Source organism: Cyanistes caeruleus, chromosome 6, assembly GCF_971803275.1.
Source record: "Cyanistes caeruleus chromosome 6, bCyaCae1.hap1.1, whole genome shotgun sequence".
Taxonomy (NCBI): domain Eukaryota; kingdom Metazoa; phylum Chordata; class Aves; order Passeriformes; family Paridae; genus Cyanistes; species Cyanistes caeruleus.
The window spans coordinates 31,814,718-31,841,195 of record NC_141706.1 but is presented as its reverse complement, the minus strand read 5'-3'; the positions used below and the strand labels follow the sequence as shown (position 1 = coordinate 31,841,195).

The window sequence follows — 26,478 nt, the reverse complement described above, 5'->3', positions numbered from 1 at the left end:
GTAGCTCAGCTTTTCCATGGAAACAGCTAAACTGGTTTAATATAAATACATTCAGTAAAACCATTAAGAATCCCCGTGTGGCCACAGTTTAAATTTGGCTTCACTAAAACTAGTCAGGAATAGCATAAAATTAAATCAAAGAAGACAACCTGTATTAGAGGAGTTTTCTGTCACATTTACTTGGGTAATCTGTGAAAACCTTCATTTGCATATTTTATATTGTGTCTGCTCTTCTGCTCTGCACTAAACACAGTAAAACCCTGTTCTAAGAAGACACAGTAGAAGCCAGAAACTGTTTTGTTTATACCAGCTCTTTAAAGATTATTAAATTCTAGTCTCCTTGATGAAGTGTGCTGTTGTATGAGCCCACGTGTCTAAGTAGTAAGCACTGAAAGAAAAAGGCTCAGAAAAAACAGCAGTCCCAGTATTTCTGACTTTTTTTCCCCAAAGTGAAGGGAGAAAATAATGGACACTCACCCATGACCTCCTGGGCCTCCAGCAGGAAGAGGTCACTCCAGGGCCCACACCCTGCAGAGTTCAGCACACACACTCTGATAATCAGGTCTTTGAGAGGGTTCCACATGGTGAGATTGGCTTTTGTGTCCTGCACAATCATCTCCCCCTGAGTGCAAATGACAACGAACTGTGAGCTGTCTTAAAAGGCATCTAATGTAAAACTTCACCTTTAAACCAAAACAGTACCAAACATGCACTTCACTGGTGCTATAACAAGGGCTGGGAATTGTGACTTCTGGGTCCTTATCTCAATTTTGCCTGAAATTTGGGCTGCTGTCTTGGGTTGCTCTTCCCAAAAAATTGTTAGTAGTTTCCCAAGGCATAAGGGAGATAGGAGGTTTAATAATTTCTTCCTTTGAGGTCCTCCCATGCACGTTGCTATAGAAATACGGGGTTTTTCTTCTATTAAAAGATATACCTCCTTCTTGTGGTTTACTGTAAAGCATCTGGTGGTTTTAATCCAAGGGAGAAGTCTGTCTGTCTGTTTTAACTTGTTGACCAAATCCAAAATGGCTTCTGAATTTCAGCACCAGTTTTCACTTAGGATGGCAAGGCCAACATATTTTCAGTAGTTTTATGGATCTTTTTCATACAGCAAAGCCATGAATATTTGGCTGCCACCACTGACACAGAGTAAATTCAATGAGAACTCAAAATACCATCCCTCAAAGTCAGTGACACTGACCTAGTGTGAAATGGGTCATACAAAATAGGAAATAAGTCTTTTTTCCCTCTAGCTGTCTATTATTACAGGCTTGTTCTTCATTAATAAGCACTGGGTAAATACCTATTAGGAAGCTAGAAACCATAAGAAATGCTGTGAACTTCAAAGGCTGATAGATACCTGGGAAAGGTCAATGCCAAAGAACAAATGAAAGGCCTTCTACTCTGTCAGGGTCCTTTCAACTCCCTAAGTATTGTAAATGAAGCTAAAGAATCCACAACCTTCTTTCTGTGATTTACAGCACAACTCATTCACTTGCTAAATACACCTTTGCTGCTAGGATTTGGAAAGGCAAGGCCCAGTCACAAGAGACAGAAAGCCCACATCCAGCACTGTCTGAGCTGCACAGCCCTAGCTAGAGACAGAGGGAGACAAAGTGGATTCTCTCTATGCTGCCCTTCTTGTACAAGAGAACGGCAGAGAACTGATCTGTCTGCAATTGAACAGACACTGGAATTCCTTCCAGTGAGGAATTCTGAATGTGCCAGGAAGGAGGAAATGGTCCTGTATCTTGAAGTCAAATACTGAGGCATTCCCTAAAGTCAGAAATAGATCCATTTACACAAAAGCAATGTTAGCAATCTAATCCCCTGGTGTGGATGAGGGACCTTAATGCCTAGAAAATTTAGTACGAACCTTCAGCAATTCTGTGTTCAATGGCTCAGTACCGTCTCAATCTGTTACCTGAGTTACATTATCCTGAATCCATTCCAGTCTGTATCCCAGGACATTTTCTTTCAGCACATCTGGAGCCACACCTTCCCACTCCAAAATTAGACCAGGATCTCTTTGAATAACATGGATATTTTGAGGGGTGCTGTTTGGAGCTGAAAGCAGAGAACATATATACAATCACTTGTGCAGGAAAATAAGGCACTATCCACACTGAAAATGGCAGTTTCACCCTCTTTCCTGAGATCATCCAGAAAAGAGAGGGTGAAGGGAGAGAACAACTTCTGCAAGCCATCAGAACTCTGTGGTTTCAAGTGCAGAAGACAGGTCAGCACCTCTCATTTTTCTCAAGATCCCAAGAATCTCACAGAGCTAATGGGACCAGCATGCATGGCTGGGTAAACTCCTGTATTATGCATCATTGCTGTTAACCACTTTTGACTGTGTATTATTGTTTTGTTCCCAGAGACCCTGAGAGTGGGTGAGCAATCTAACAGCGTAACGTGTTCCGTACTGTAGAATCAGCAAGGAGTTAATGACATCTACAATTGTCTCTTTTCCAGCTTCAGAACTGCTGTCATGTTCTTGTCTGCTGTTTCTTACCAAGCTCCAGGGTCTGGAAATAAACCCTGTCGGTGAAAGGGGAGCTGCCCATCTCATTGCTGCACTGCACACGGACGCTGTAGTTGGTGGAATGCCTCAGGCCTTGCACGGTGTAGGAAAAGGGTGGCACTGGGGTGACTTCAGTGGACACCTCCTGGCCATCTGGTGACTCAGCTACCTGTGCCAAGAGTAAAACAGAGATGACTGTTACCATTAACAATATGACTAACTTGTCCACATGGATAAGAATCCCATTTAATTGTCAGTTTAGGAATGTGTAAGAATATAGCACCAGTGGTGCTTAAAATTGTGAAAAGGGAGTTGTCAAACTAAGAATCATGAAGTGACATCACTTGGGCAGTATAAAAATTTTCCACCAGATGAAAATTTAGTTCCATATTTTAAAACATTTCCTTCCCTATGTTACAATTTCTACAGCTGGTTATTATTCCTTTAAAGAAAACTAAATGTGCTTGTCACTTTGAGTGGTAGCAGCCGGCTTCTGAGATCTGTTTAAATCTGGGCAATGAAAACCAGTAGAGCAACTTGCCTGCTGCCTACTGTCACCTTTTGCCAAACTCTTTTTTTCCAGAAGTTTGTGTATTTTCAATTTTGTAGTGGATGAGAGACATGGTAGACATAGGTGGCTTGGTTCAACTAATCTGTTTCAAATTAAACTGAAAAGAAACTTCTTACCACTCCTGCATCTCTTCCTTTTCTTGCTTCCAAATCTGAGCTTTAAAGCAGCATGAATGTAAATTTAAATCTGGTATCACTGTGTGCTTTTAATGCACAATGTTCCTACTTTTGTACTAACAATAGCAGAAATCACTGCATAGCTCCCAGGCTCAGACTTTCTCCTCAAGTGCATACAAAATAGCAAAGCAGAGAGTAAAGGCAAGATGTACTGACAAAAGTGAAACAATCATATGGACTTCATGTATTTTATATGGCAGCCTTTCTTCCTTTCTCACTGTCCTTCTGCTCACTCTCACATACACTTTTGGCACACTGATTTGTTTGGCTGGTAGAAAGAAAGACTCTCAAGTTTCCTGAGGAGAAAAGCATATCGTTGTCATTATCAGCGTCATCCATCCACAGGACGGAGAAACACAAGACAACTATTCTGCAAAACCCTGTCTGCTGGATGATGTGTTTCTGTTCAACACTCCCAAGAGCTGGTGCTCGTGCTTCTGCCCCTTTCACAGCCTGGAACCTGGCTTGTGTTAGCAGTCAGAAAACGCTGCCATGCCCTGCCCTGTCCCCAGAAGCAATCTGCTTGTCTGAACACAGGGCTCCTGGGGCACCCGCCGCAATGCCCGAGGGCCAGAAAAACACACCAAGCTTCCAATCCCCCTTCAATTTCTGGGAGACTCCCAGCAGAAGTGCAGTTGTGAGGAGCCAGGAACATGTGCATTTTCACATGGAAATGTAGGTCAATGCCTCACACAGAACCTCTCAATGTGGGAGTCAGAGGAAGCATGGTTTTCTGACAGCACAGGGTCATTGCCAAGTTATCCCGCTCCCAGACTCAAATGGAGAAACTCCATCCTCCCCAAATAGAACAGAAAAGGCTTAGAAAAGGGGTGAGAGACTGCTGAGTTGACAGAAAAAACTGGGCTGCTCTGATTCAGCCTCTTTTCCACGTGTCCCATCCCCCACCCCTGCCCCTGCCAAAAGTGAGAGGGAGAACTTAAACCCCAGAATGATTAGCATTGCAGCGTGCAAGCCAGAGAGAATAGGCTGTTCCAGCTCGAGATAACTGGCATTGTAAAACAGAGGAAGAAAACCATTTTCAACTGTGGACAAGAACAGAAGCAGCAACAAAACCCACAAACCAGGGCCAGCTGCATTCAGAAGTTCTTTCTGCCAGTGAGTTAAACTAGATGACGATTTCTTTCACTTCTGAAATATAATAGACATCAGAGCATGAAACCTCTGGTTTCCAACCCAAATAAAAGGGGACTGCAAGTAACTTAGCAAGACTGCTCCCAGCATACCTTAAATTTATAATCCTCCTCTGCATAGTTGGCAACACAGCATAGAAATTCCACTCCAGCTCACAATGCTGCTGTAATCAGGTAGGGAAAGCATAGAGGCCTGGCAAATAAATCCATGGGGAATGTGTCTAGCTGTGTTTGCACAGCCTGCTTTGGGTATCACCATTTATTTTCTCACTGGGTTACCTGTTCTTTGATCTGATTCTACAGCCAAGTATGCAATGATAGAAGCTAACCCTGCCTGAGGTCGGACACATACCATTGCTCTCAGGAACTTCAAGAAGCAGACCAGTTTTTCAGAGATGCAGGGTACTCTGCACCTGGCAGAGCTACAGAACATTATCAAGCTTGATTTTCTGGGAAGAACTGGTCTTTGACAAGGGAAATCCAATCAAAATTTAGAGACAGAGCCTACAATTGCTCTGAAACACGCAAATAGGCCTGTTCTTGTATCAAAAAGCCCAATCTGTCTCCTGCCTCCATCATTCCTACCTTTCCTGTACCAAATCCTATACTTTGCAAGCTCCTCATCCCTTGGACTCATCAGTATGTCCAAATTCCTGCCCTTCTTCTGGCATCCCACAGCACAGGCCTGATTTGGCGTGAGACTCACAGGCACCTGCACTGGAACAAGCTAGAGTGCTCCATGCAGGAAGGGTGAGCACCCTGCAGCCACAGCTGCTCCGGGGCACTTCCCACAGAGTGCTGTGTGCTTCGTGTGTGCTGCAGTGCAACAACCTGGATGGAGCAGCCGCCACGAAGCCACTGATAACCTGCTGGCCAGGAGATTGTGGCCAGCCTTTAACACTTAACTTTCGAGCATGAAGTTCATGGCCTGCTCTTTGGCACCTGTGAGTTGCCTCCTGTTAAGCTTTTATGTTTTAAGGCTGTGAAGTAGGAATTGAAACACTGCTAATAAGATGTGAGAGCAAAGGAGGGCCCAGGAAATGTTGTGGCTCAGGAGAGTGCTGTTATTCATGCAGGGCAGGGCACAGCCCAGAGAGGCCATACCTGGAGAGTGCAAGAATGGAGAGGTGCACGACCATCAAATCCTGGCACCCAGAGCACGCTGGCATTGCTGCTGGTGACTTGGCTTACAGTTACATTGAGAGGCGGGAGAGGCATGGCTAGAAAGGAAACAAAGAGACCTTTCAGTGTACACAGAACTGAGCAGGTATTCACGTGGAAATGGAAGAGGCTTGAGGCTAAAAATTATGCAATGAAATCACTAACAGGAATGTGGTAAAATATCACATCTTTAGAGAGTGTCCCTGACTTCTTGTGAATGAAACTATTATTTTAACATTGGACAAGCTATTGTCAGCCATTCTCACACTGTCCATTGATGCACACAGGCAGTGGTTGATCTCTTTGATAGCAATGCCAGGTGTGATGTTTACACCTTTGCTACTCAGCTCTTTTCCCTGCCCCTTCCATTGCAGGCCATGACTCAGCCCTGCACACAGCTGCCTGTGGACCCATATTGTGAACTAAATCGGGGCTTTAAAATCCCACCTCAGGTTCTCAGTCCAGCTTTTGACACCAGCTCTGCCAGCACTGGGTGGAGGGTGGTTTGCTGTAGTGACCTGAATACGCTGGAGCTGGATTTGCAGTAGACCTCTTTGTTCTGCCTCCAGGTGTCCATTGCAAACTCCCACTGAAACACCCTGGGACAGAGCCTGGACTGAAAACTGCCTCCTCAGGCTTGGGATGAATAAACTCTGTTTTACAGAGGGGAAATTCAAGCCAAAGGGAGTGCCTGCCACACATGGATGATACCACTTCACAAATTAAGGGCAGGGACAGGAACAAAATCAGGATTCCAAGACTGGACAGTTAATCAGATGCTCGTGCTTCCTATCACTGCAGCACAGCACCAAACTGCTTGGCTTCCTTTTAGGATCCTTGATGTTTCCCTTTGACTTCTCCTTTCCTCTCACTGTAATTCCACATAATTAATTCCTATCCTTCCGGTCACCATCCCTTTTTCACCTCTGAGTTTTCATTTGGGCACTTCACTCCTGCCAAAATTAGCAGCTTCATGAATACTAACCTCTCCCTTGACCTTCTTCTCATTTTGAAAAATTGTATGCCGATGCTTGTAGTAGCTTTCCCACAGCACCTCAACAAATTGTACCCTCAGGAGTCCTCTTTCACAAACCCATCCTCAGGACAAGGGTCTGCCTGCAGATTGAATTTTCCATGTCTCCTGAGTTGTAGCCATTGGGAAGCAGTAATAAAAGAGTAATTTCGAGCCAGGATTCCTACCCTGCCAGAGCACCTTTGTATTTCACTGCACCAAGGACAACCACAATACTGCTGCCATCAGCATATCCACAGGGCCATCTTGCAAGAGAAATGCAGAGCCCAAACACTCGGGGTCTCTGCAGAGGGCCTGAAGGAGAGGAATAGATGGTGACACAGATTAACCCTATAAAGCCTTTGTTGTCTGGTTAACCAGTTACCAGGACCCAGGGCAGGGCCTGCCACCTAGAGATAAGAACAGGGTGTGTGGGTGGGGGGCACGGCAGCAGACCAAGGGCCTGGGGTGGAAGCTGGGCAATGAGCTCTTCTTTAGTTTCTTTTTTAGTTCTTTCTTTAGTTAAGACTTTCCTGCATCTTTGTTTCATCCTCTTTTGATGTTTTCTGTTCAGGTCTGTAAGTTCTTTAAAGGGAAAAAAATCCCACTTTCACTGCTTGCTGGGTATTGTGGAAACATTGTCCATAACCCAAGCTTTTGCAGACACACTTGTAATTTTTGAGTTTAGCAAGGTGTACTTTCCAACACAGGATGGTAGGACAGAAGGAGGTATGTCCTGTGCCACCAGTGAGAACAAATCATCAACTGCTAACACAGCCTGTGTGTAAAGGAGACAGTGGCTGAGGAGGGCTGGTTTGTTAGCACCTTCCCCTAACTCTGCAAGCCAGGGCCAGATGTGTTTTCCAGTCATCTCTTGGGGAAAAAACTGTGGGCGGCTGTTTCCTGTTGTGCTCCAAAACACGGGATACAACCCTAAAAGTGTTAGCTGCACACATAAAGAAGAGAAAAGCCTGTCAGAAAGCAGGACCTTGAGTGTTAACATAATGAGAGTTAACTTCCCCTGTGCTTAGAGAGTGGCTGAACAATGGGGCTTTGTAATGGCTGGGGACTGTGGGCTACAATAACAGTAATTTTCTGCTTGGAGTACACCCAGCACATTGTGGGCACTACACAGGATAATGAACAACAAGAGGAGAAAATAGGAAGAAACGTTAACAGTTTGTAAATGTCCTAGCAAAAATATTTGCCTCTGGAAACACAGAAGAAACTAATTGTTTAATAAATTGTAGAAAGATTTAAGAGCCTGCATTAGCAGATGGGTTTGTGTAAGAGAGGAAGGCCCTGAACATGCATGTGCAGACAACTACTCCCAGGAGTAACTTCGCTGAATTCTGCACATTCATAGGATCAAGAACTAAATAAACATTATTTGGGCCTGCCCTATTTCTGCTCTGTAGGAGCTTTGCTTGAATTTTAACGGGGCTATGCTAGATCTTCAAAGTTTTTCTATTTAGAAAAGCCTCATCATTTAGGCAAATTTATAACTACTTTTTTAGACATATCTGTGAGGTATTACAGACAGCTTTTATGACTACAGCACTGGACTTGCTATACAAAACCTGAGTTTTTTCTCTAGGACATGCCACATACTGGTGCAATGCTAGTTGAGTGACTTAAGCTTACTCTTTCTCAGCTCCAGAACGTGTGTGTGTATGTGACACAAGTGTGTGATGGCAATATCTCCCTCCTAAATAGGCTGTGTGGATTCATTAGCTGATGACCCCTGAGGAACACTTTCCAGCTAAACATAATTGCTGGGAAATGGAACAATTCTGAGGTCTTTACCTCTTCATCTTATTAATGGTTAAAAAAATAATAATCTCTATTAACATAAACAACTTTAAAAACTTGTTTATGCTAAATGGTTTTTCAAATTATGGCTTGACAAGATATTTTAAAGTGTAATAGCTTTGTGAACTAAATTCTATCCCAGGATAAAATATCCATACAAGATATATTCTACAATAACTAACTCCTCTGTGTACACAAGCCTTTAAGGCAACAACTCCAAATAGTTTTAAATTAAGTTATAAATCTTACTAGTCCAAGGTACTGCATTCTTGGCATAGCAATAACCACAATGTCCTGAACAAAAACACACTCCAAGAGCAGTAGATTACAGCTGGATTTTGACCTCTCCTTTAATGAACACTAGCTACTACAACTGTGAGTTCTGATACTGACACAGACATAAAGGATTGCTTGCATTTGTGCTGAGCAATAAGCTACCACTCGGAACAAATTATTTTTGTGCCATGCCTCTCCTGGAATGGATGATCATGTAATTAAAAGTGCTTTAAAGCATGACTAAAAATTCTAATACAGAACCATCTCAACATGAAGAAGAGGGGAAGAGCTGATTGCTCTGACTATCCCTGTTTCAGCCTGGAGACTTCCAAATGGCAACTTGTCATGCACAGGCTAGGAATTATTTGTTTTCAATGAGCTTTTAAAGAGCAGAGAATTTAAAAAATAAAATTCATAAACACAGTGTGGATGAGCAGACCTTACTGACCACTGGTGATCACCTTCCTTGACTTTTTTTTCAGGATCTAATGTGATGCCAATAAAAGCAAGCAGAAGTAATGGCCTCTTTTGCTCTACAAGACCCATCTATTGCCAAGAGGGAAAGACTTCCCTGCTACAAATTTATACCAGCTTCATCTCTCACAAACAACTTAATTGCCCCAGCTCTCTCCTTTTCAAGGAAAAGCTGTCATTTGACATCACATTTCCACTCCTGAATCAGATGTGGTTTATTTTCAACAGCCTGGGACATGGCCCTGCATAGGAAGTGGGAACTGCTGTTAGAACACAAAGCATTGTTTCGACTGCTGAGAGCTCCAGCCGGTGCTGGCAGCTTTGAGGCAGTTCCTTGCATTAAGGAGCCCTACCTTCCCTCCCCAGAGAGCAAATCTGAGGCCCTTGCCCAGCCTCTTGCACCCAGTCTCTCACCTTTAATTTGAACAGTGGCGGTCCGAGATGAAGACAATCCCTTTATGTTGTGAGCTTCACAGGAGAAAACTGTGCTTTGATTAATACCTGGAGATCAGCCAAGAAAAGGAAAGGAAACACAAATAGCTATATAATCCAGCTTCAACCTTCAGCAGAATTTAAATTGTTTGTGACATCCAGCTCAAGTTGTACAGGCAGTTGGAGGGGTGAGCTGGGTGCCAATCAAAGGCATGCAGATTTCAATGTGACTAATGTGCTAAACGCATTTTTAATGGAGGGAGTGTGGCAATGTAGAAAAGCTCTCATGGAAGTGTCAGAAAGCACTGAAAAGGAAGGAACAATCTGTCAGAACAGCAGCTCATAATGCTCAGGTAGTACATGCCTGCTTCCCACATTCTGGTGAGCATCTTTGGAGCAAGGACTGTGCTGAACTGTGAGCTCACACAAAGCCCAACGCTTTGGGCCTCAGCCTACACCTGAGCAACATTCATCTTCTAACTGGGCTGTAAGCCCAGGCAAACTTTTAATCAGATGCTGCCAATTTCTAGTCAATGCCCACCTGTTCCTCACCTTGCATCAGACTTCTGAAGACACACAAAGGATCTGCAAGTTAAATGCTACTGCATCAGCACTGAAACACTTTCCAAGGGTGATAAAAGTAAGAATGTCTTCTATGAGCATCCATCCATCCATCCATCCATCCATCCATCCATCCATCCATCATCATACTGATGTCTGGCTGTTCCAGGATGCATATAAATAAGGCAAATGAATCAGAATTGAGATAGGTTTGCAAGGCTGCCTGGAGAACTGTGTCCAGCAACTACTGTCATGTGTCTTGGCCCTCAGTTGCCTTAAAAGGCTCTATCTGAGAAAAGGTAAAGACTGGCTCACTCTGGGCATACAATCTAGGAAGGAAAAACATTTCAGAGCTGCTCAGAGTAGCTTGCACAGTGTCTCTGACCTTTGACTCACCTCTCAAGCCTGAGACTAACAGCATTGCAAAGAAGGTGAAATGGAAGAGAGGAGGGAGTGCTATTCTCATCCCTGTGAACCAGAGGAAGATGCTGCCAGCAGGCTGAAGACCAGGCAGCACAGCAGAGCAGCACCTGATGTGGTAGGCCTGTCCCAAGACAGAACCCAACACAGCCCTGCCCTGAGGAAAATACAAAATACACCACAAATCGGGAACTGCGTGTTCCCTAGCACCATGCCAGCAACTGCTTTCCAAATACAACACTGCTGAACCTTCTAAATGCTTGCTTTCTAGCCAAGTACTTAGTTACTATTTTCTTCAGAGCACGATACTTTCCTCAGCTAGCAATGCTTGTTTTCTTACCAAGTGTCTTTTTTGACATGCTTTGGCAATCCAGCCATGCAGGTTGTGTCCTGCTACATATCTTAAGTTGCAAAGACAAGATATGCCCAAGGGGCACCCCAACGTGCACTGAAAGAGGGTGTGCCCAAGGGGCATCCCAAAGAACACTGGAAGCAAATAGAGGTGCTGATGACACTTAATAAATAAAATAGCAATTCATCTGGAGAATCACTAGGAGCAGATGTCTCTTTTTCAGGTTTCCAAGCCACTGTCCCCCAACAACAGATATTTGTGAGGCACTGTGGGATGAGTTTAGTGGAGGAAGGGTGACATTTTTTTTATTGTCTTTCCCCTCTTGACCATCCATCTTTTCAGTTTCCATTTCAACAGGAAGATTATGTCATAAGGGAGCAGTTTTCATTTCCAACTTAGAACAGCATCGGTGTCTACGCAAGAGAGGGAGCAGATGATTAAAAACATTTAAAATCACAAATCAGATTTTGATTTGTGAATAAATAAAGTTCTAAGGAAAGCCTGAATAGGATTGGATTGTTCAAAGGATGGTCAAAGACATATAAAAACTCAGCCTGGGTGTAACTGTATTAATACTGATAAAAAGGGCATAGAGACGACTCTTAGCTGTAAAGAGTTTAGTTCTTTTATTTCTAGATAACTAGTTAAACTTTGGGTCAGGGCTGCTGAGAATAATGAAACAACAGCAAAGAGAAAACATAACACAAGGCTGTTGGACAACTAACTAGAATAAAGTCACTTTTAAGAGGTAACTGCAAGAATAGCTGCAGTCAGTTCCTGGTAGAGATACATCACCCTTTCTGAAAGTGGTCTGAAGAGAGGCCCTAATACCTACTGGCTCCTGAGTTTTTCTGTTGGCCCTGCTGGGAAAAGCTCTGCTCTGGGGCAAACAGTGGTCTTGAAGGGATCAACCAGCCCACCTGAGCACTGATTCAATCACTCTTCAAGTGTCAAACAATTACATGAGGCAGTCAGATTTTCATGATTAGAGCATCCAGCAAGCCTGCAAGAGATAGGGTGGGTAAGAGAGAGGAAAGCAGTGTATGACAGGGCTGTGCACAGAAGGAGGGGATGGTGTCTGTTGCATGCAAATGCTTGGAGAGCTCCAAGAGAAAGGGCACCTACAGAGTCACTTCCATAACCATGAACACCCTCCACGAGGTGGAACAAGAGGCACCCAACGCATCATCTGCTCAATGGCATCTTTAACAAGAGTGCCAAACTCTGTAAGAGCCTGTGTGCCTCAAGCCAGCAGAAAACATTGGGCAAACATCACCCCTCGAGATAATCTTTGTATGTGATTATGACCACTGAACCCTTAATCAGAGTTAAACACCATTCCCATGAGTGGCTACCCAATGTACAGGGCAGGATCAGAAGAGAGCTCTTCTCCTCTTCTGATGCTCAAAGTGATCCCCTGCAGCTGCAGCAGCCTTACCTGACACATTTAAGATGGAGGGGGAGACGTCTGGAAGCCCCACTCTAGAGTCTCCCATCCACCAGACAATGGTCACTGGTTCAGGGGGACCAACAGCAGCACAGGCCATATGAAATGGGGCATTAGGAGACACAGACACATCCTCAGGTTCCACAGTAAAGTAGGGCACACCTGGAAAAGCAACAGACAAGTGACAATAACTGGAGTAACTGCCTCTTGTTTATTTCCACTAATATCAGTGCCCAACACTGGACATCCATCTGTCCTGCTGCTAGCCTGAATCCGACGCCCTCTAAGCCCTTCATAAAAACCAAAGGTCAGATATGCTGGATCACCTCAGGGCATGAATGCCTAAATGCTACTACTATTAGAAGTCAGAGAGAAAAAGTGCTTGCTCCCCACAATGCCTTTGAAAAACCACTTTCAATTCAAGACTCCCCTATGAAACAGCTTTTAGTGGTAGCATTTTCTCAATTTTTCAGCAGGAGAGATTGGAGTTTAAAGAGGCAACAGTCAATAACTTTAGTGGTGGCAGACACCACTTTAAAAGACAGCTAATCCAGCTGCAGATACTTCTTGCCATGCATTAAAAACTGAAGCTTGAGAAAGTGTTGCACTACCGGCTTTAACAAAGCCATGAATGAGGAAAGAGTCCCCGTGGTGAGAGACTGGGAGCATTTACAATGCTCTCTCTGGAGCTTAATTGAATGGAGATGCCTTCCAGCACACTCTGACACCACGACAACCAGGCTGCCCTGGAGTCAGGGGTAATTTGTTTCAAAGCTGAAGGCTATCCACGGACACAGCTCTCTTGGTAATTATCTGTTCCCCACCATAGAAAGACTCCTGGTTGGTACAACAGGTCTCAGATTAGGCCCACAGGGACCAAAGGGCAGCTGCAATGCTACCTACCTTAGGTCATCCCTAAGTGGCAATAGCAGTGTAGTTCAACACATCAAGTGATGTGGTTACTCTTATGGGCAATGCCAAAACTCTCGTGGTTTCAGTGCTCCAAACCAGCAGCACAAATTTCGCCTGCCATCAGCAGCAGTGCTGACCGTGCAGGACAGCCAGTTTGTATTTCTGGTGGTTGGTGGAATAGCTGAAGGCCCAGAGAAATGTTCAGTTCCCATCTATACAGAAATCTTTGTGTGTCAAACACTGCTGATACCAAGAGCACTCACCCCAATCAAAATAAGGTATTCTCAGCTGCAAAAAGCATGCTCTGGAAGCTGATGATCTGTTGCCCCACAGAAACAGAGGAACTGACAACATTGTGCATTCACATGCTGAACTTGCACTGTCTGTCCCTGGCCAAAGATGACAGGCTCAAGCACCTCCAACAGAAGTCAATTAATACCGGTGCTTAAACAGGGATTTAGAAGCCTAACACTTGACATTTCCCCCAAGCTACAGCCAAAAGTGCTCTCCTCAGTCTTTCACTGACTGACTGTCCAGTCACTGTTTATGTCTTTCAGGCAGCAGTTCCTTTGTTCCTTGCCTCCTTCCCTTAGAGAAGTAAATGAACAGACTAAACCAGGTCTAAACCCAAGTGCCTTGAGGAATGACAGTGCCTATCTGTGCAAAGGGTAATGTTCAGGACAGGTATATCCATCGTCACAGCATACTGCTTGTTTTTGCTGACATATTATACTTCATTTTTTTATTGCATTCATACATAAACAATAAAAATGAGTAAGCTTTTGAGATACCAGCTGCAACACCTCTGCCTGCTTTGCTCTCCTTCTCCAAGGACGATTAGAAGGGAAAATAATCACCGTTTCTCTACCTGTGAGCAGGATCCCTGCCTCCTGTCCATTTGTCATGACACCCAAGGTAAACTTTCAGGAAGATCCTGCCCAGCTCGGCAGGTTTTCTCACTTTGGGAGCAGCTAAACAGAGCAGACAAGACCACAATTAAAAACTTTCATAGTTGAGGGAGTGCAGCTGACTCATCCAGCTGAGGAACTCGCACTGCCCCTGTCAGTGTTACCTGGGCAGCTCACTGCCTGTGACACGTTTGGCCTCCCAGTTCCTGGTACAAGGAAGAGGTGAGTGTCAGCACTTTCACAGATGCCCCATGGAGGCACTGAGCAGCCAGCAGACAGGAAATCAGCAGCAAAACGAGGAAATAATCCCACCTATTCCCCCTTCCAAGCCAGTGTCCAACCTTTAAAGCTGATTTTTATGTACAGCTCGGTTTTGAGACAACGTTGATTCAAGGAAATGTGTCCACACGGGTGTGGCTTGGTCTCTGACTAGCCACAATGGGGGCTAGCAGCCCCAGGAACAGCCACACAGTCAAGGTGTAATTTCAGATGGAAAGTTCTGTAAGAAACACAATCCGTTTTTTAATGCTCCACAGTGTGCCTCTGAGATCACCTCTCCAGGCATCAAACACCGTCATGTTCTCAAGAAGGCCAGAGACTGGTTTCTAAGCCAGGAAACAGGTTCAAAACAGTTTTAGTTTTGTAAATTATAAGAAGTGTTTCATAAGATCAAACATTTTTATTACAAAGGCAGTTCAAATACCATAGCTAGAAAACCTGGCAGATACAGACTACCTAAGCAGATATTATACAGCACAGAAATCCAGTCAAGCTCACTTTAAGTTAGATCACCAACAGTCCACACTTGTTTGTGTGCCACACTGAAGTGTGTCAGCACCTACTGAAAGCTGCAAATCGCCAAAGATCCTCTCTCAGTCAAGAGGACAGTTGTTATCAATAGAGCAACCACTGCCACACAAAGCTGGCACGTCCAGGGAAGAAATACAGAGATAACAGCAAAGGTAGGTCTGATAGGCTTTTGCATTCCCAGGTGTTTTCTTATGCTAAGAGCTGACACATTTTTTAAACTCCACCCCTTATCACTACTTGTTAATTTTTAATTTTATCCACCAACTCCCTTTACACATGACCACATTCCCAGTTCAAGTTTAACTACCTTCTTGTAACTACCATACTTGTTTTTCTCATAAAGGCAACTAGTTGCATTTTTTTTTACTTCGGCTGTAAGCTTTGGCCTTCATTCTCAACACACTTCACCTCACCTAACTGCAGCTGTTTTTTGTGACTTTGATACTTTTTGCCTGTGCAGTCCAGAAGGGCAGCATGGTTTTTTCTGACAGCTTAGCATGCTGAGCTGCCCAATCACTCCTAATGCACCCACCATGCAAATACAGCCACCTCTGGAGCAGGCCATGGTAATTGGATAGAAATAAAAACTCTGCACAAGGGAGTGTTTTAAGCAGTAAACAACGTTTTCCAGTTGAAACTATACCTGAAAGCTTAGGTGGACAAAAGCCTGGGATTTATGGAAGGCAGAATGTGTTACTCTTCTTGTGAGAGCTGCTATGAATGTTTCCATGCTCTGAGCGAGCGAGACCTTTGCTGTAAAACACCCAGACCACATCACCTCCCACTACACCCTCCCTGCTCCCCCCTGTTTAGGACTGTCAATTCTGGCCCAAAATGTTACCAAATACGTCCAAAAAACTACTTCTGGCTGCAAATGCATTGCTCCTGTCAACTTCTTCACCAAGTATTAAGCCATCCTATGACCACTAGCTTCTGAGGATCTAACAGAATTGCGGCTCAAAGGAAATGAAACCAGAGAAAGTAAGATCCACGCTGCCTTGGGTGAATTTTGAGCAGCCACGTAGAAGCCATTCTTATCAGACAACCCCGGACAGAAAAGTTCCGCATGGAACAGTCACAGCTATGAAGTGCTGATGTACAGCACTTCTCTCAAAACTCACAGCGGGGTTAAAACTGCACCTTGCCCACAAAGACCTGTTTGGCTGACACACAGGAACAGACTGTGACCCTGCTTAGAGAAGTGGGTTGGACCAGATGAGCCCCATGGATTCCTCTCGAGCCGAACTATTCGCCATTCTATGAATTATTTAGAGATGATCGCAACAATGGGCTTAAAAGCTAAGAGGAAAGAAATGCGCTTGCACAAAAAGATCTTGTTTCCTAACATGCCAAAATAAAACCAGAAGGCAATGAACTGACAGCTCTGCTCTTTGAAGCGGCTCTCCTAGTTCTTACTCCTGCACTGTAGTGATTTCCCTGCAGTTAGCAGCAATGGTTCAGAGCCAAGAAGCCTGTCGCTGGAGCAATCTGCTCTCACCACTTCGACCTAGAGCATATTGGTGGGTCAGCCCTGAAAGGAAACCAGCACTACTACTCCTCCTTACCTTCCACTATGAGCCACACTTGTTGTGATTCTTCCTTCTTCCCCCCGTTCTCAACCTGGCACCAGTACTTCCCAGAATCTGTCCGCTCGACGGATTTCAAGCTGAAAAAAGTCAAAAGCCATATCGATATTTTATGTGGATAAAGCATGTTTTTGCCCCAAAGGACCCTCCAGTGTTTGGCAAACCAGATGCATGGAAAACACCGAGACACAGCCAGCTCCGGGGAGGAGATCAACAGCCAGCCAGCACAAAGCACATGGCAAAACAGCAGAGATGGGAGGCTCCTCTCTAAAGTGGGTGGAGAGAGTCCTTGCAGAGCAGACAGTCTTCCTCCAAAAATATCCTCGCAGAAAACCAGGCATCTGTGTCCTCTGAGGATAGGAAAGGGTCATCTCCATCCTGAATCTTGAACTCTAGCTAGCCTTCAAGTGCGACAGCTTGGCCTACAGCATCTGAGCTAGCAGGAAACTCCACATTGCAAACCTCCAGCGAGCTCGACTGCTTTGCCTCAGGTGACAGGACTGGCAACAGCCTCACACAGGAGCAGATGGGTCAGAAAAGGGTCCCCCTCGCCTCAACTGCGCTCGGCGCTATCCTGATCCCAAGAGTGGCTCACTCTGCAAAACTCCTCGGGCCTCCCCGTTTGTGATTTCAAGGGGTTATGCTGGTGCATGGTGAGCAAGGGCAGACTTTGGTCCCAGAGCAGCAAGGTCTCGGTCACCAAAGGCAACAGTGTGACTCTGAGAGCCCGTCAGTGCACCAGCGCTGACTGCTCCCCGCCGGACGCGCGGCCGTGCGTCTGCTGCCATGCAGGGATCCTCCGCAGAGCTGATGCCCACCTTTCTAACGCTAGCAGTCCTCCTCGGAGAAGGGGAAGGACGTCCCAGGAAGGAAGACAGAAAGGGGAGAGTGTTTGCCGGAATGCGCAAAAGGGACCCACTACAGCCCGATTTTCAGAGCTGGACCTTCAAATGGCATCAGCTGTCCTGCCCAAGTTCTGAAACACAGTGATCACAGCAGAGAGTCACACGTGGGTGGTAGAAATGATCTCTTTAGGAGAAGAAAGGAAAAAGGAGAGAAAGATTCAGATACATCCAGATTTAGCACCCTAACTTATCTCTGGTGCTGCAGAGAGTTCTCAGCGGAGTAAAACAAGAGGCAAGAAAGGAGATCAGAATGAGATTGTGAAGGACAGAGTTAGCTAGCGGAACTGGGGGGAAGTAAACAGTGTAGTTTCAAGACAAACTGTTTCCACAACATAATGTTATGCAATAGTTTTACTGTGCACAGATATTTTTTCCAACCAAAATGTTTCTTACCGACAAGCTTTAACACAAAGACTTTTAGTTGGTGGGATTGGAGACTGTGCAATGTCAATCCAAGAAACATAGTAGGAGATGAAGCCAGAGCTCTGGGAAGAGTGATTCTCAGTCACTCAACAGTTTTGAGCTCTTGTGGTATTGGTATATTTGTCTGTACAAGCTCTTTTAATGCATAAAATAGAGCAGAACCTTGGGTCTTGTTTATCTCAGTACTTCCAGAACTAGCTGACATTCCTCTTCTGCTGAAATAAAGGTACAGAGATCTGCTTTGCGTAAGAGTTTTATGCCTCTGAGTGGGGCAGAACTGCTATCACGTAGTGTAAATGTATTAGGAATAGATCAGGATTCATTGCAAAATGAATCAGGGATGGTTCAGAGGACAAACACTCCTCCCCAAAGAAAGTGAAGGGGATGTAGTCCTGGGAGTCTCATTTCTATCAACAATCCTCACCTTTTGGGCAGACTGACAGCTCAAGAGAGAGAGAGTAAGAGAACAGGATGAGTACAAGAGAGAAAACCTATTTATACTGCTGCACGGCAGAACAAGATGAACAAACAAAGCAAGACCATCCTTTCACCTTGAAGTCACGTCTCAAGCATCACAAGCATTAGCAAAGCACCTGGCCCCACAGTAGTCAGAAAACCAATACGGTTCTACTGGATAGAATCTCAGTGCTCAGTGGCTTCAGTTCTGCTCTCAGTTATGCCCTTGCCACACACTGAACTGCAGACCTAAGGACTCTGCCCCACTGAGGGCACTGCAGTTGCAGAGAGATAGCTGACAGCAGAAAACTGTGCAATAGTTTCCATGATATTCTTCTTTCTCTGCATCTGTTGTACCTGAGGAAGCCGATCCAGTGCTCTTCATCTACTGGAATGTACACCTGGTCTACGCTTTGCACCACTGCTCCGTCCTTGATCCACAACATCTCGGGATCTTCCATTCCCTCGAGGCTGCAATTTAGTTTCACAGGTTGACCCTGGGACACCTTTAATTTGATTGGAGGTCCTGTAAATTTCATACCTAAAAAAAAAATACTACTCCGCCCCACCCCCAGAAGAAGGGGGGTTGGAGTACAGCAAATTACTCTAGGTTGGTGGTCTGGAATTACATACCCTACCAGCACATGCTGCAGAGGAGTGTGTTAGTCTCAGCACTGCTCTACTATGTCTGCTAAGCGATAGGCAAATGCAAGCACTGAAAGCACAATTGCTGGAGAAAAGTGGTGGTTCAGTGTGTGCATGGGGATCTTTTCAACTCCTCTAACAGCAGGGTGATGTTCTGCAGAGCAGTGCCCAAGCAGAGACGCACAGAAACGCCAGGAGCTTCACCGTGTCAGTGATCCAGCAGTGCTAACTACATCTGTTCAACATGCTACCACACCTCCCTCTTTTCCCCAGGCCTGGATTTAAGCTACAGTGTTCTTGTGCTGCTAAGAAATCATCACGCTTGCTCCATTGTATGCATTTGTAAAGAGGTTGGATATGAGAAAGAATCAATTATGTTCTGTTATTCGGCATACACTGTTCTCCTGCATTACAGAAAGCTTCTCTACAATTTTCAAAATCCATGAAAGCAAAGCCTATTCCACAGCATACCTCACTGAGGAGCAGAAGTGTTTAGAGAACAGATATTTCTGTCGCGTGATGTGGGTGTGTGCTGAATGAGCCGCCTGGAGGACCCTTCGGTCCAGCCAAAGGACCACACTGTACCCAGAGCTACACCATTGTGACCCCAAAGCAGCAGGGCCAGAGCTGGTGAAGCTGCTCAGGTTTGTATTGACACAGAAGCGATCAGAATTTGGCCCGGAGCACTGTTACGTGTGTGGGTGGACGGGGAGTGTTTCCCTCAAGCAGAAGCGAATGTATGGAATGTGTTACCATGAGAAGACACGGAAGCCAGCTATCTAAGCACATTTAAGAAAGACAGGCATATAAAGGAGGAACCAGAAGATCAAAGGAGACCGTGGGAAAACAGGAAGGTAGAAAATACATGTAAAGTTAGTTTTGTTAGGGAGAGTGGCTATTTCCTATGCAGTGGCACAGGACTGACAGACCAGAACTGGTCTAGCCTAGTCCAGTATTATGCTCTGGCAGTGGACTCCACATCCTTCAGAAAAAAAATTACTCCATCACTCTTGCCTGGCCCTCACAATACATTAAAACTTCACCCAGTTCACTAGGTCTCACAGGATGCCTTGCTAGCCCACAGAGCCGGTCAGAAAGCGCTGCTTAGCGAGCAGCCCTGTTGCTCTCAAACTCTGTTACAGCCTTACCGGTGATCCAACACAGATTTCGGATGTGCCACCTCCCTTCTTGCTCAAACGCCCCCCCTCCCACAGCCACGAGGGCACCACCTCACAGGGCAGAGGGGCAGCAGAGGAACTCACAGCGTGGCTGTAACAGCTGGGAGAAGGGGAACCAGCACTGTGGGACCAGCCAGCGCTCTGCCACCCGCAGCCTGTACCCAGATGAGTACCAGTGGTCTAGGAAAAAACCCAGAACACAGGCAAAAGGTCTTTATTCCTTTCCTCACTGAGATTCCTCAGCTGGTTTCCCGACACTCAGTCTTTTGCCTTTCTGTCTGCTGTTACTCATTTAGCAAATTCACGGAGAGCACTGGAAAACGGGCTAGCGGATCATTTGAGCTTAGTTGCTCCAGCTCGTTTGCTGGGCTAAGGATTTGATCACCTTGGGTGAGGATGATCTAACCTTGCATTACTTAACTCAAATGTAACACAAACAACATGTCCCAGTGCATGCAAGAAAGCATCCTCCCTCCCTCCCTTTCACCACTCACAGTACTGGAATACAACATGAAAGCTTCATAGCAGCTCTCTCTGTGCTACAGAAAACTGATATAGGCTGCTACACGAGCACAAACTGACAGACATTTTCATTACAGGTGCCTTCATGGAAAATCAAACTACTCAGTATCCTTCAGACTGCCCTGCTGAAAGAGTTAGCCACAAATGAAACCAGGAAATATTGTTAGAGATCCTTTATAGTTTTCAGTTAGCAGAGAAATCAGTGATGTAGGAAATTAACATACAGTACAAGTGTTCAGTCAGAGTTGCACATACCATCCAAGTATAATCCCTTCATCAATTTCAACCAAAATGCAGAATTACAGATCAGGTATTTTTAATAACTTCACAGGTCAAAAATGCAGTTTTGGCTGCAGCATCTCTTCCTGCAGGTATCAGGAAGAATCACATAGGAGGCAAATAGGGATTTTAATTTCTACCTATTCCTTGTTTTACTCTCCCACCCACTGTTTCTCATCTGACAACACTCTTGACTGTGCAAGAAGTAATTTCATCCAAATAGGTTCCGCCAAGCCTACCTGTAAGAGCTGCAGATTGTGAAACGTATAGATAGGAAATAGAACTGTATTAAATTTCTTATCAAGCAGTTGTCTGAATTGACAGCAAGTGAACACACTAGTTGTCAAAATACATGGCACATCTGTTTGTTTGCTTTTTAAACTTGCTACCTCTGAATATTTTAATTCCTAGGAACAGAGTATGTTCTTTGTGATGTTGGGAGCGGAGAGAGAGGAAGACGTCTGCTCGTGCATGCCAGGGTAAAGGCTTTTTGCTCCTCAGATTCCTTAGGACACTAATCTAGCGACCCAGCCTGTGTCCCAGCCTCCCCGGCTCCGTGTCCCCGCACGCACATCGCCGCACACGCGGCGCGGAGCCCGAACTCCCGCTCAAGTCGGGAGCAGGTTGGCCGGGGCGCCGAGACGCCGCAGCACGCTGCCTTTCCCTGCCGACCGGGGGGTGAAACTTCGGAAAATGAGTTCGCGAGGGGAAAAAAACAACAAAAGCCACTCAGGAATGCGTTAGCTCCCGGCTTTCCTCGGCCACGGCCCGCGCTAGGCACACAGCAGTGCGATGGCTCCGCCGACACCGGAGAGGATTACTCGCTACTCCACTCGCGGGCGGGCGAGGCTCGCACAGCCCGGGCTCCCCAGCGCCACGTCCCCGGCCCCGCAATCGCGGCGGAGTCGCCCGTGCCCGGCCGGGAGGGGCAAAATGCGCCGGCCCCGACCCGCACCTGTGGCTGCCCGAGGCCCCGCGGCCGCCGCAGCGGGCGGACCGGGCGCCCCGGCGCTCCTGCCCGGCGACCCTCAGCGGGCTGCCGACAGCCGCGGGGGTACCACGGCCGCGGGGAGACCCGGTCCGACGGCAGGAGCCCTGCCCCGCAGCCCCTCCCGCCGCACCCGCGGTCTCGGGGGGCAGTGCCGGCTTGTCAGCCCCGCTCACCTGCCACGGCAGCGACGTCCCGGAGTGCCGCAGCCCAGAGTCCCAGCACGAGGAGCCGCGGGATCGCCATGCTCCGCTTCAGCTCCATCGCTCCCGCACCACCATCCTCCCCCCTGCTCCCGGCGCCGCGGGGGGCTCCCACCGCCCGGGCAGGCGGCGGCGACAGCGGCTGGGGCAGCCCCGCGTCGCCGCCCCAAACCGGGCTCTCCCGGGAGCCTACGGGGACGCTCAAACTTCTGGCTCCGGCCGGGGCGAGCCTCGGGAGAACCTGCTGCGGGCCGACGGCGCGGGTCGGTGGGGTCGGGTCGGGTCGGGTCCGCTCCGCTCCGGTGGTCGCCGCCGGGCGATCTCCCCCTGCCGGCTTGGCCGCCGCGGCGCCACTCTGCGGGTCCGTCCGTCCGTCCCTGCCCAGCCGCCGCCGCCTCCTTCAGGAAATGGCGCTCTCGGGCGGTCACCGAGCGCTGTGCTCCCCCTCTGACATCACGTCATGAATATGCATGAGCCGGGCGCCCACCGCCCCCGAAGCGGCGAATCACCGCGCCCGCCGCCCCCGCTCCGCCGCCCCGGGACGGGAGCGGGGCCCGGAGCCCCCGGGAGGGCGGCACAGGACGGGACGGGGCGGGGCGGGGCGGCAGCGGTCGGGGAGGGGTGCGGAGGCGGCGCCCCTCGAGGGCTGCTCCGCCGGGCGGCCTGGTTTCCAGAGCGCCGGGAGCGGGTGACCCACATCCGCGGGAGCTGCCGGGGCACCGCTTATCCCCCTAGCCACAAGTGGCCCCTCTGGAGCCCCGGCGCACCATCCCCAGGGGAGGAGGACGTGGGGCCACCAGCGGGACTCGGCCCCTCCGAGCCGAGGCTCCGCCGGGATGAGCAGAGCCCCGCCTCATGCACACAGCACCCCCAGCCCCACCTCCCTCGGCCGGCCCTCTCCAGCTCCTTGCTTCGGCCACGCTCTCCCCACCCGCCGGGCCCTGGCCCCGGGGATGCCGCACGCCCCAGCACCGGCAAAGGTGAGGACATCCACCCGTGCCCTTCAAGCAGCATCGGCTCGGCCTCGACCATTTTTCCGCTAGCGGGAAAGTAGGGAGAGAGCTTAGGAGGGAGATCTCTGCTGCCACAGGGTTAGTAGAACGGCGTGGAAAAAGTCACTTACAAACAGCGTTTTTAAAAATCTGGCGCTGCCTTTTCGTAGGAGTTTCGGTGAGAATCTGGGTTGAAAGGCGCCATAAGGAGCGATATCGTTACAACACGATGCAGCTCTTAGCTCTGCCACAGCCATCAGCGTGCAGCGCTTGCCCGGCAGCTCCTGCAACACTCTGGAAACCTGGCTAAAAGGAGAAGTGCAGGGAAACTGCGTTATCCCCAGGAGGGGGAAGGAGAAACTGAGGCACCTAAAGCTCACATAATTCCATTCCAAACTCTGATCTTCACTCCCCCCCGAGTCATTTGCATTTCTGATAGGAATTCCTAGGGGACTGGAGCAATGCCAAGAAGATGTCATTACTGGAATGAAAATGTCACTCCCTCCCCAGTGCCTCCTGCTGCAATGAGGTAGCTGGGAGGAGACACCGGCAAAGCCATCCATTCGAGTGCTCGTAGGAAGTCTGGTTGCACTCGGGGACAGGAGATTGCCGGGATCACTACAGCTCTCGGGCTGAGATGTTCTGTGCTGGTGCTTGCTAAAAGCTTCATGCACACTCTGCTGTCGCTGCTGCCTCTCCCCCATGTATCCATCCAGCTACATGGTGTGTTTCTGCTCTTACGGCAAAAGCACCCTCCAGACTGTAGCTACTTTTGCATATTTTAGTTGTCTCATGAGAAAAAAATAATGGCTATTAGAATGATGACATGTTTCTATGGTGTTTTCCTTCTCAGGATTTCTTCTAGCCCTACAATTACAGAGGCTCTACATTACACTGGTCCCATGGGCTCAGGAAGTGCTCCAGTTGCTGTGGCATGGCACAGGCCAGATTTTGGGTTGGTGTAAGAGAGCAAAGCTTTGCTGGAAGCAGTAGACCAAGGGGGATTTTGCTCTGATGGGATTTGACTTCAGCTGTTCTGAGAAGGGCTTTGTGTTAACAGTGATAGGCAGGAAGAGCCATGCGAAAATTGGACTGAAATTCTGCACACACTGCCAGTTGAAGTGCAAACTGCAGTGGGAAAACTTACAGAGAAGTGCAATATCACCATGCAGAAAGCAGAGGAACTGCTGAATCTTAAATGTTTTTAGGAGCTGAAGGCAAATAAACTCTCTTGGCCTCTTGTGGCACTGAATCAAGCACCATGGCTTTATTCTTCAGGCTGTAACATCAGTGACAGTGCTCACTGTTCACACACAGGACACAGCTGCTGGCTCTCTGGATTACATTCTTTCCTTACTTCTGCTGCAACAGTGTGTTGCTACATCTCACCCGACATGCTGGGAAGTGTAGGTATATTCCAGAAAATGCATGACGAACTATACAATAATCCAGAGGTGGATGCCCAGTGCTGGGAGACTTCTGAAGAAGACAAAGAGAAGAAAGGACAAAAGGGAGGGAGGGAGGGGAAAGAGAGAAGGCAGAAGGAAGAGAAGTATTTGCCGGGCTTCCTCACCTTCCTCTACTGTTCAGCCCCTTGTAACTAACTACTGAAACCCAACAGGACATCTGGAACAGGTTATCCCAGTGAGAAAGCACCCCAAACCCCCATTTCCACATGAGAAGCCATAGCCCTAAAGGTTCAACAAAAGCTGCTAGCACATGCCACTGCTTCACTGTCAAAGTAGTCAGTCTGCAACTGGATAGAAAACCCCTGTGTTTTGTACAAGGTGTTTTCTACAGAGCTGCCTGGGTTTGCACCGGGACTCAAGGACTTATCCACTCCATCCTCTGAGCTGGGATTTGAAAAGGAGCATTAACCCCTCCACTGCTAGGGGGCAGATCCCTCATCCTGCATCAGGAAGCCATGACAATGGCAAGAGCAAGGATGAAGTGGCATTCAAGGGTTGCAGGAGTACAGGAGCTGCTCTGCTGTACAGTGTAGGAGACCCAGGATGGCTACTGAGGTGCTTCCTGAGTGGGAGATCTGTTGAAGCCAGCATATTTAGTCCCAGACTAGAACAGGAGCTGCTCCCAGCTTTTTGGTCACCACCAGAGACTACAGCAAGTGACAGGAGGAAGCTCCATGTGTGTGAGGGCTTTTGCAGCTTAGGGATGGCTTCTCAAATGAATGCCCCAAAGTGGGGCCAGAATACAGTGACTGAGGAAGCACAAATCCTGAGGACTTTCCAAAACTTGCCAAGGACACAGGCTGAGAGCTACTGGATAATACAGTGGGTTTTCAGGTCACTGAAAAGGACTAAACTGAGAATAAACTGCCTCCATTCTCTGCCCAACCCATCATAATGGATTGTTCATGTCAGATAATAATAGTGTTTAACATGGCCACTTCTGAGGACCCAAATATAACTCTCCATCTTGGCACACATGTGGGACAAAACTAGCCATCCCAAGACCTTGGGTTTGGTATTTAAAACCATGTGTGGCTGCAGTAGCAACAGCAGCTCACAAGAAGGCTGAAACTCATCCTGCTTGTGTCTGGGCTAAGCTTACCATAACTGAGTTATGCTGCTCATTTGGGAATTCTCTTAGCTACAGCTGAACTCTGTTCTCTTTTAATTTATATTATTCTGCCATCTCTTCCCTTCTCCTTTCTTGTCTTCCTCTCAACCACCTTCTTCAGTAAGCAATAGTGTTGAAATATTCCAGCCTCTCTGTTTCAGCCTCATCCAGCTCTTACATCTTTCACATGTGCTGGTTTTAACTTTCTGTGTGAATCAAAAAAGGACAGAGAACTCTATTAAAAACTTGCATTTACTTTGTCTTCAGAATACGAGGATATCAGGTATGAGTCTGAGCTTTGAGTTCAGGCCTGATCCTTTCCTAGTTCTCAAACTCACCCAGCTCTGCCTGGGTGTAGCAGGTGGCATAATGTAGACAAGGAAGACTAGGATTGGGTCACTGTATGGTGGATCTAAGTTTGGATTTTTCTCTAAGTTTCAAGGTTATCCAGTTTGGCCCCAGCCCAATCATAATCATCACCCCAAGCCCAAACATTGTTCCTCCACATGTCTGGGATGGTTATTTTTTTTAGAGGTGATAAACTAACACATCATATGTGTTATCTGTCTTTTGTGATAAATGCCAAGCTGTCAAAATGAAAATGTCACATAAATCACACATGAAGTATTTACATTAAAAAATATCAACTCATAAGAATTTTAAAAACCTTTCTGATGGTGCCATCATTTGCAGGTTGGCCAGGTATTGCCAATGTTTCCGTT

The 26,478-nt window shown here is 47.1% G+C and overlaps 1 protein-coding gene and 1 long non-coding RNA gene across 5 annotated transcripts in view; both read right to left on the bottom strand.

Moving 5' to 3' along the window:
* TYRO3 (TYRO3 protein tyrosine kinase) overlaps nucleotides 1-23,482 on the bottom strand; it is a 42,378-nt gene extending 18,896 nt beyond the window's left edge. The window contains exons 1-9 of one of the 4 annotated variants that reach the window (XM_086892844.1): nucleotides 23,308-23,482; nucleotides 18,727-18,910; nucleotides 16,565-16,665; nucleotides 12,361-12,531; nucleotides 9,572-9,658; nucleotides 5,527-5,642; nucleotides 2,516-2,693; nucleotides 1,925-2,067; nucleotides 478-622 (exon numbers count right to left, since the gene is read on the bottom strand). In XM_086892844.1, the coding sequence (XP_086748970.1) occupies nucleotides 478-622; nucleotides 1,925-2,067; nucleotides 2,516-2,693; nucleotides 5,527-5,642; nucleotides 9,572-9,658; nucleotides 12,361-12,531; nucleotides 16,565-16,665; nucleotides 18,727-18,908 (1,123 nt within the window). In that variant the 5' untranslated portion in view covers nucleotides 18,909-18,910; nucleotides 23,308-23,482. Of the gene's footprint in view, nucleotides 1-477; nucleotides 623-1,924; nucleotides 2,068-2,515; nucleotides 2,694-5,526; nucleotides 5,643-9,571; nucleotides 9,659-12,360; nucleotides 12,532-16,564; nucleotides 16,666-17,403; nucleotides 17,562-18,726; nucleotides 18,911-22,157; nucleotides 22,597-23,307 lie in introns of those variants that run through there. The other 3 variants (XM_086892843.1, XM_023928173.2, XM_086892845.1) reach the window with 3 other exon arrangements.
* A 933-nt stretch (nucleotides 23,483-24,415) lies between these two features.
* Nucleotides 24,416-25,962, bottom strand: LOC147652573 (uncharacterized). The gene is made up of 2 exons (XR_015287964.1): nucleotides 25,748-25,962; nucleotides 24,416-24,655 (listed from the first exon to the last, which is right to left on the bottom strand). It is a non-coding gene; the product is annotated as an uncharacterized LOC147652573 (long non-coding RNA).
* Between the last annotated feature and the right edge of the window lie 516 nt (nucleotides 25,963-26,478).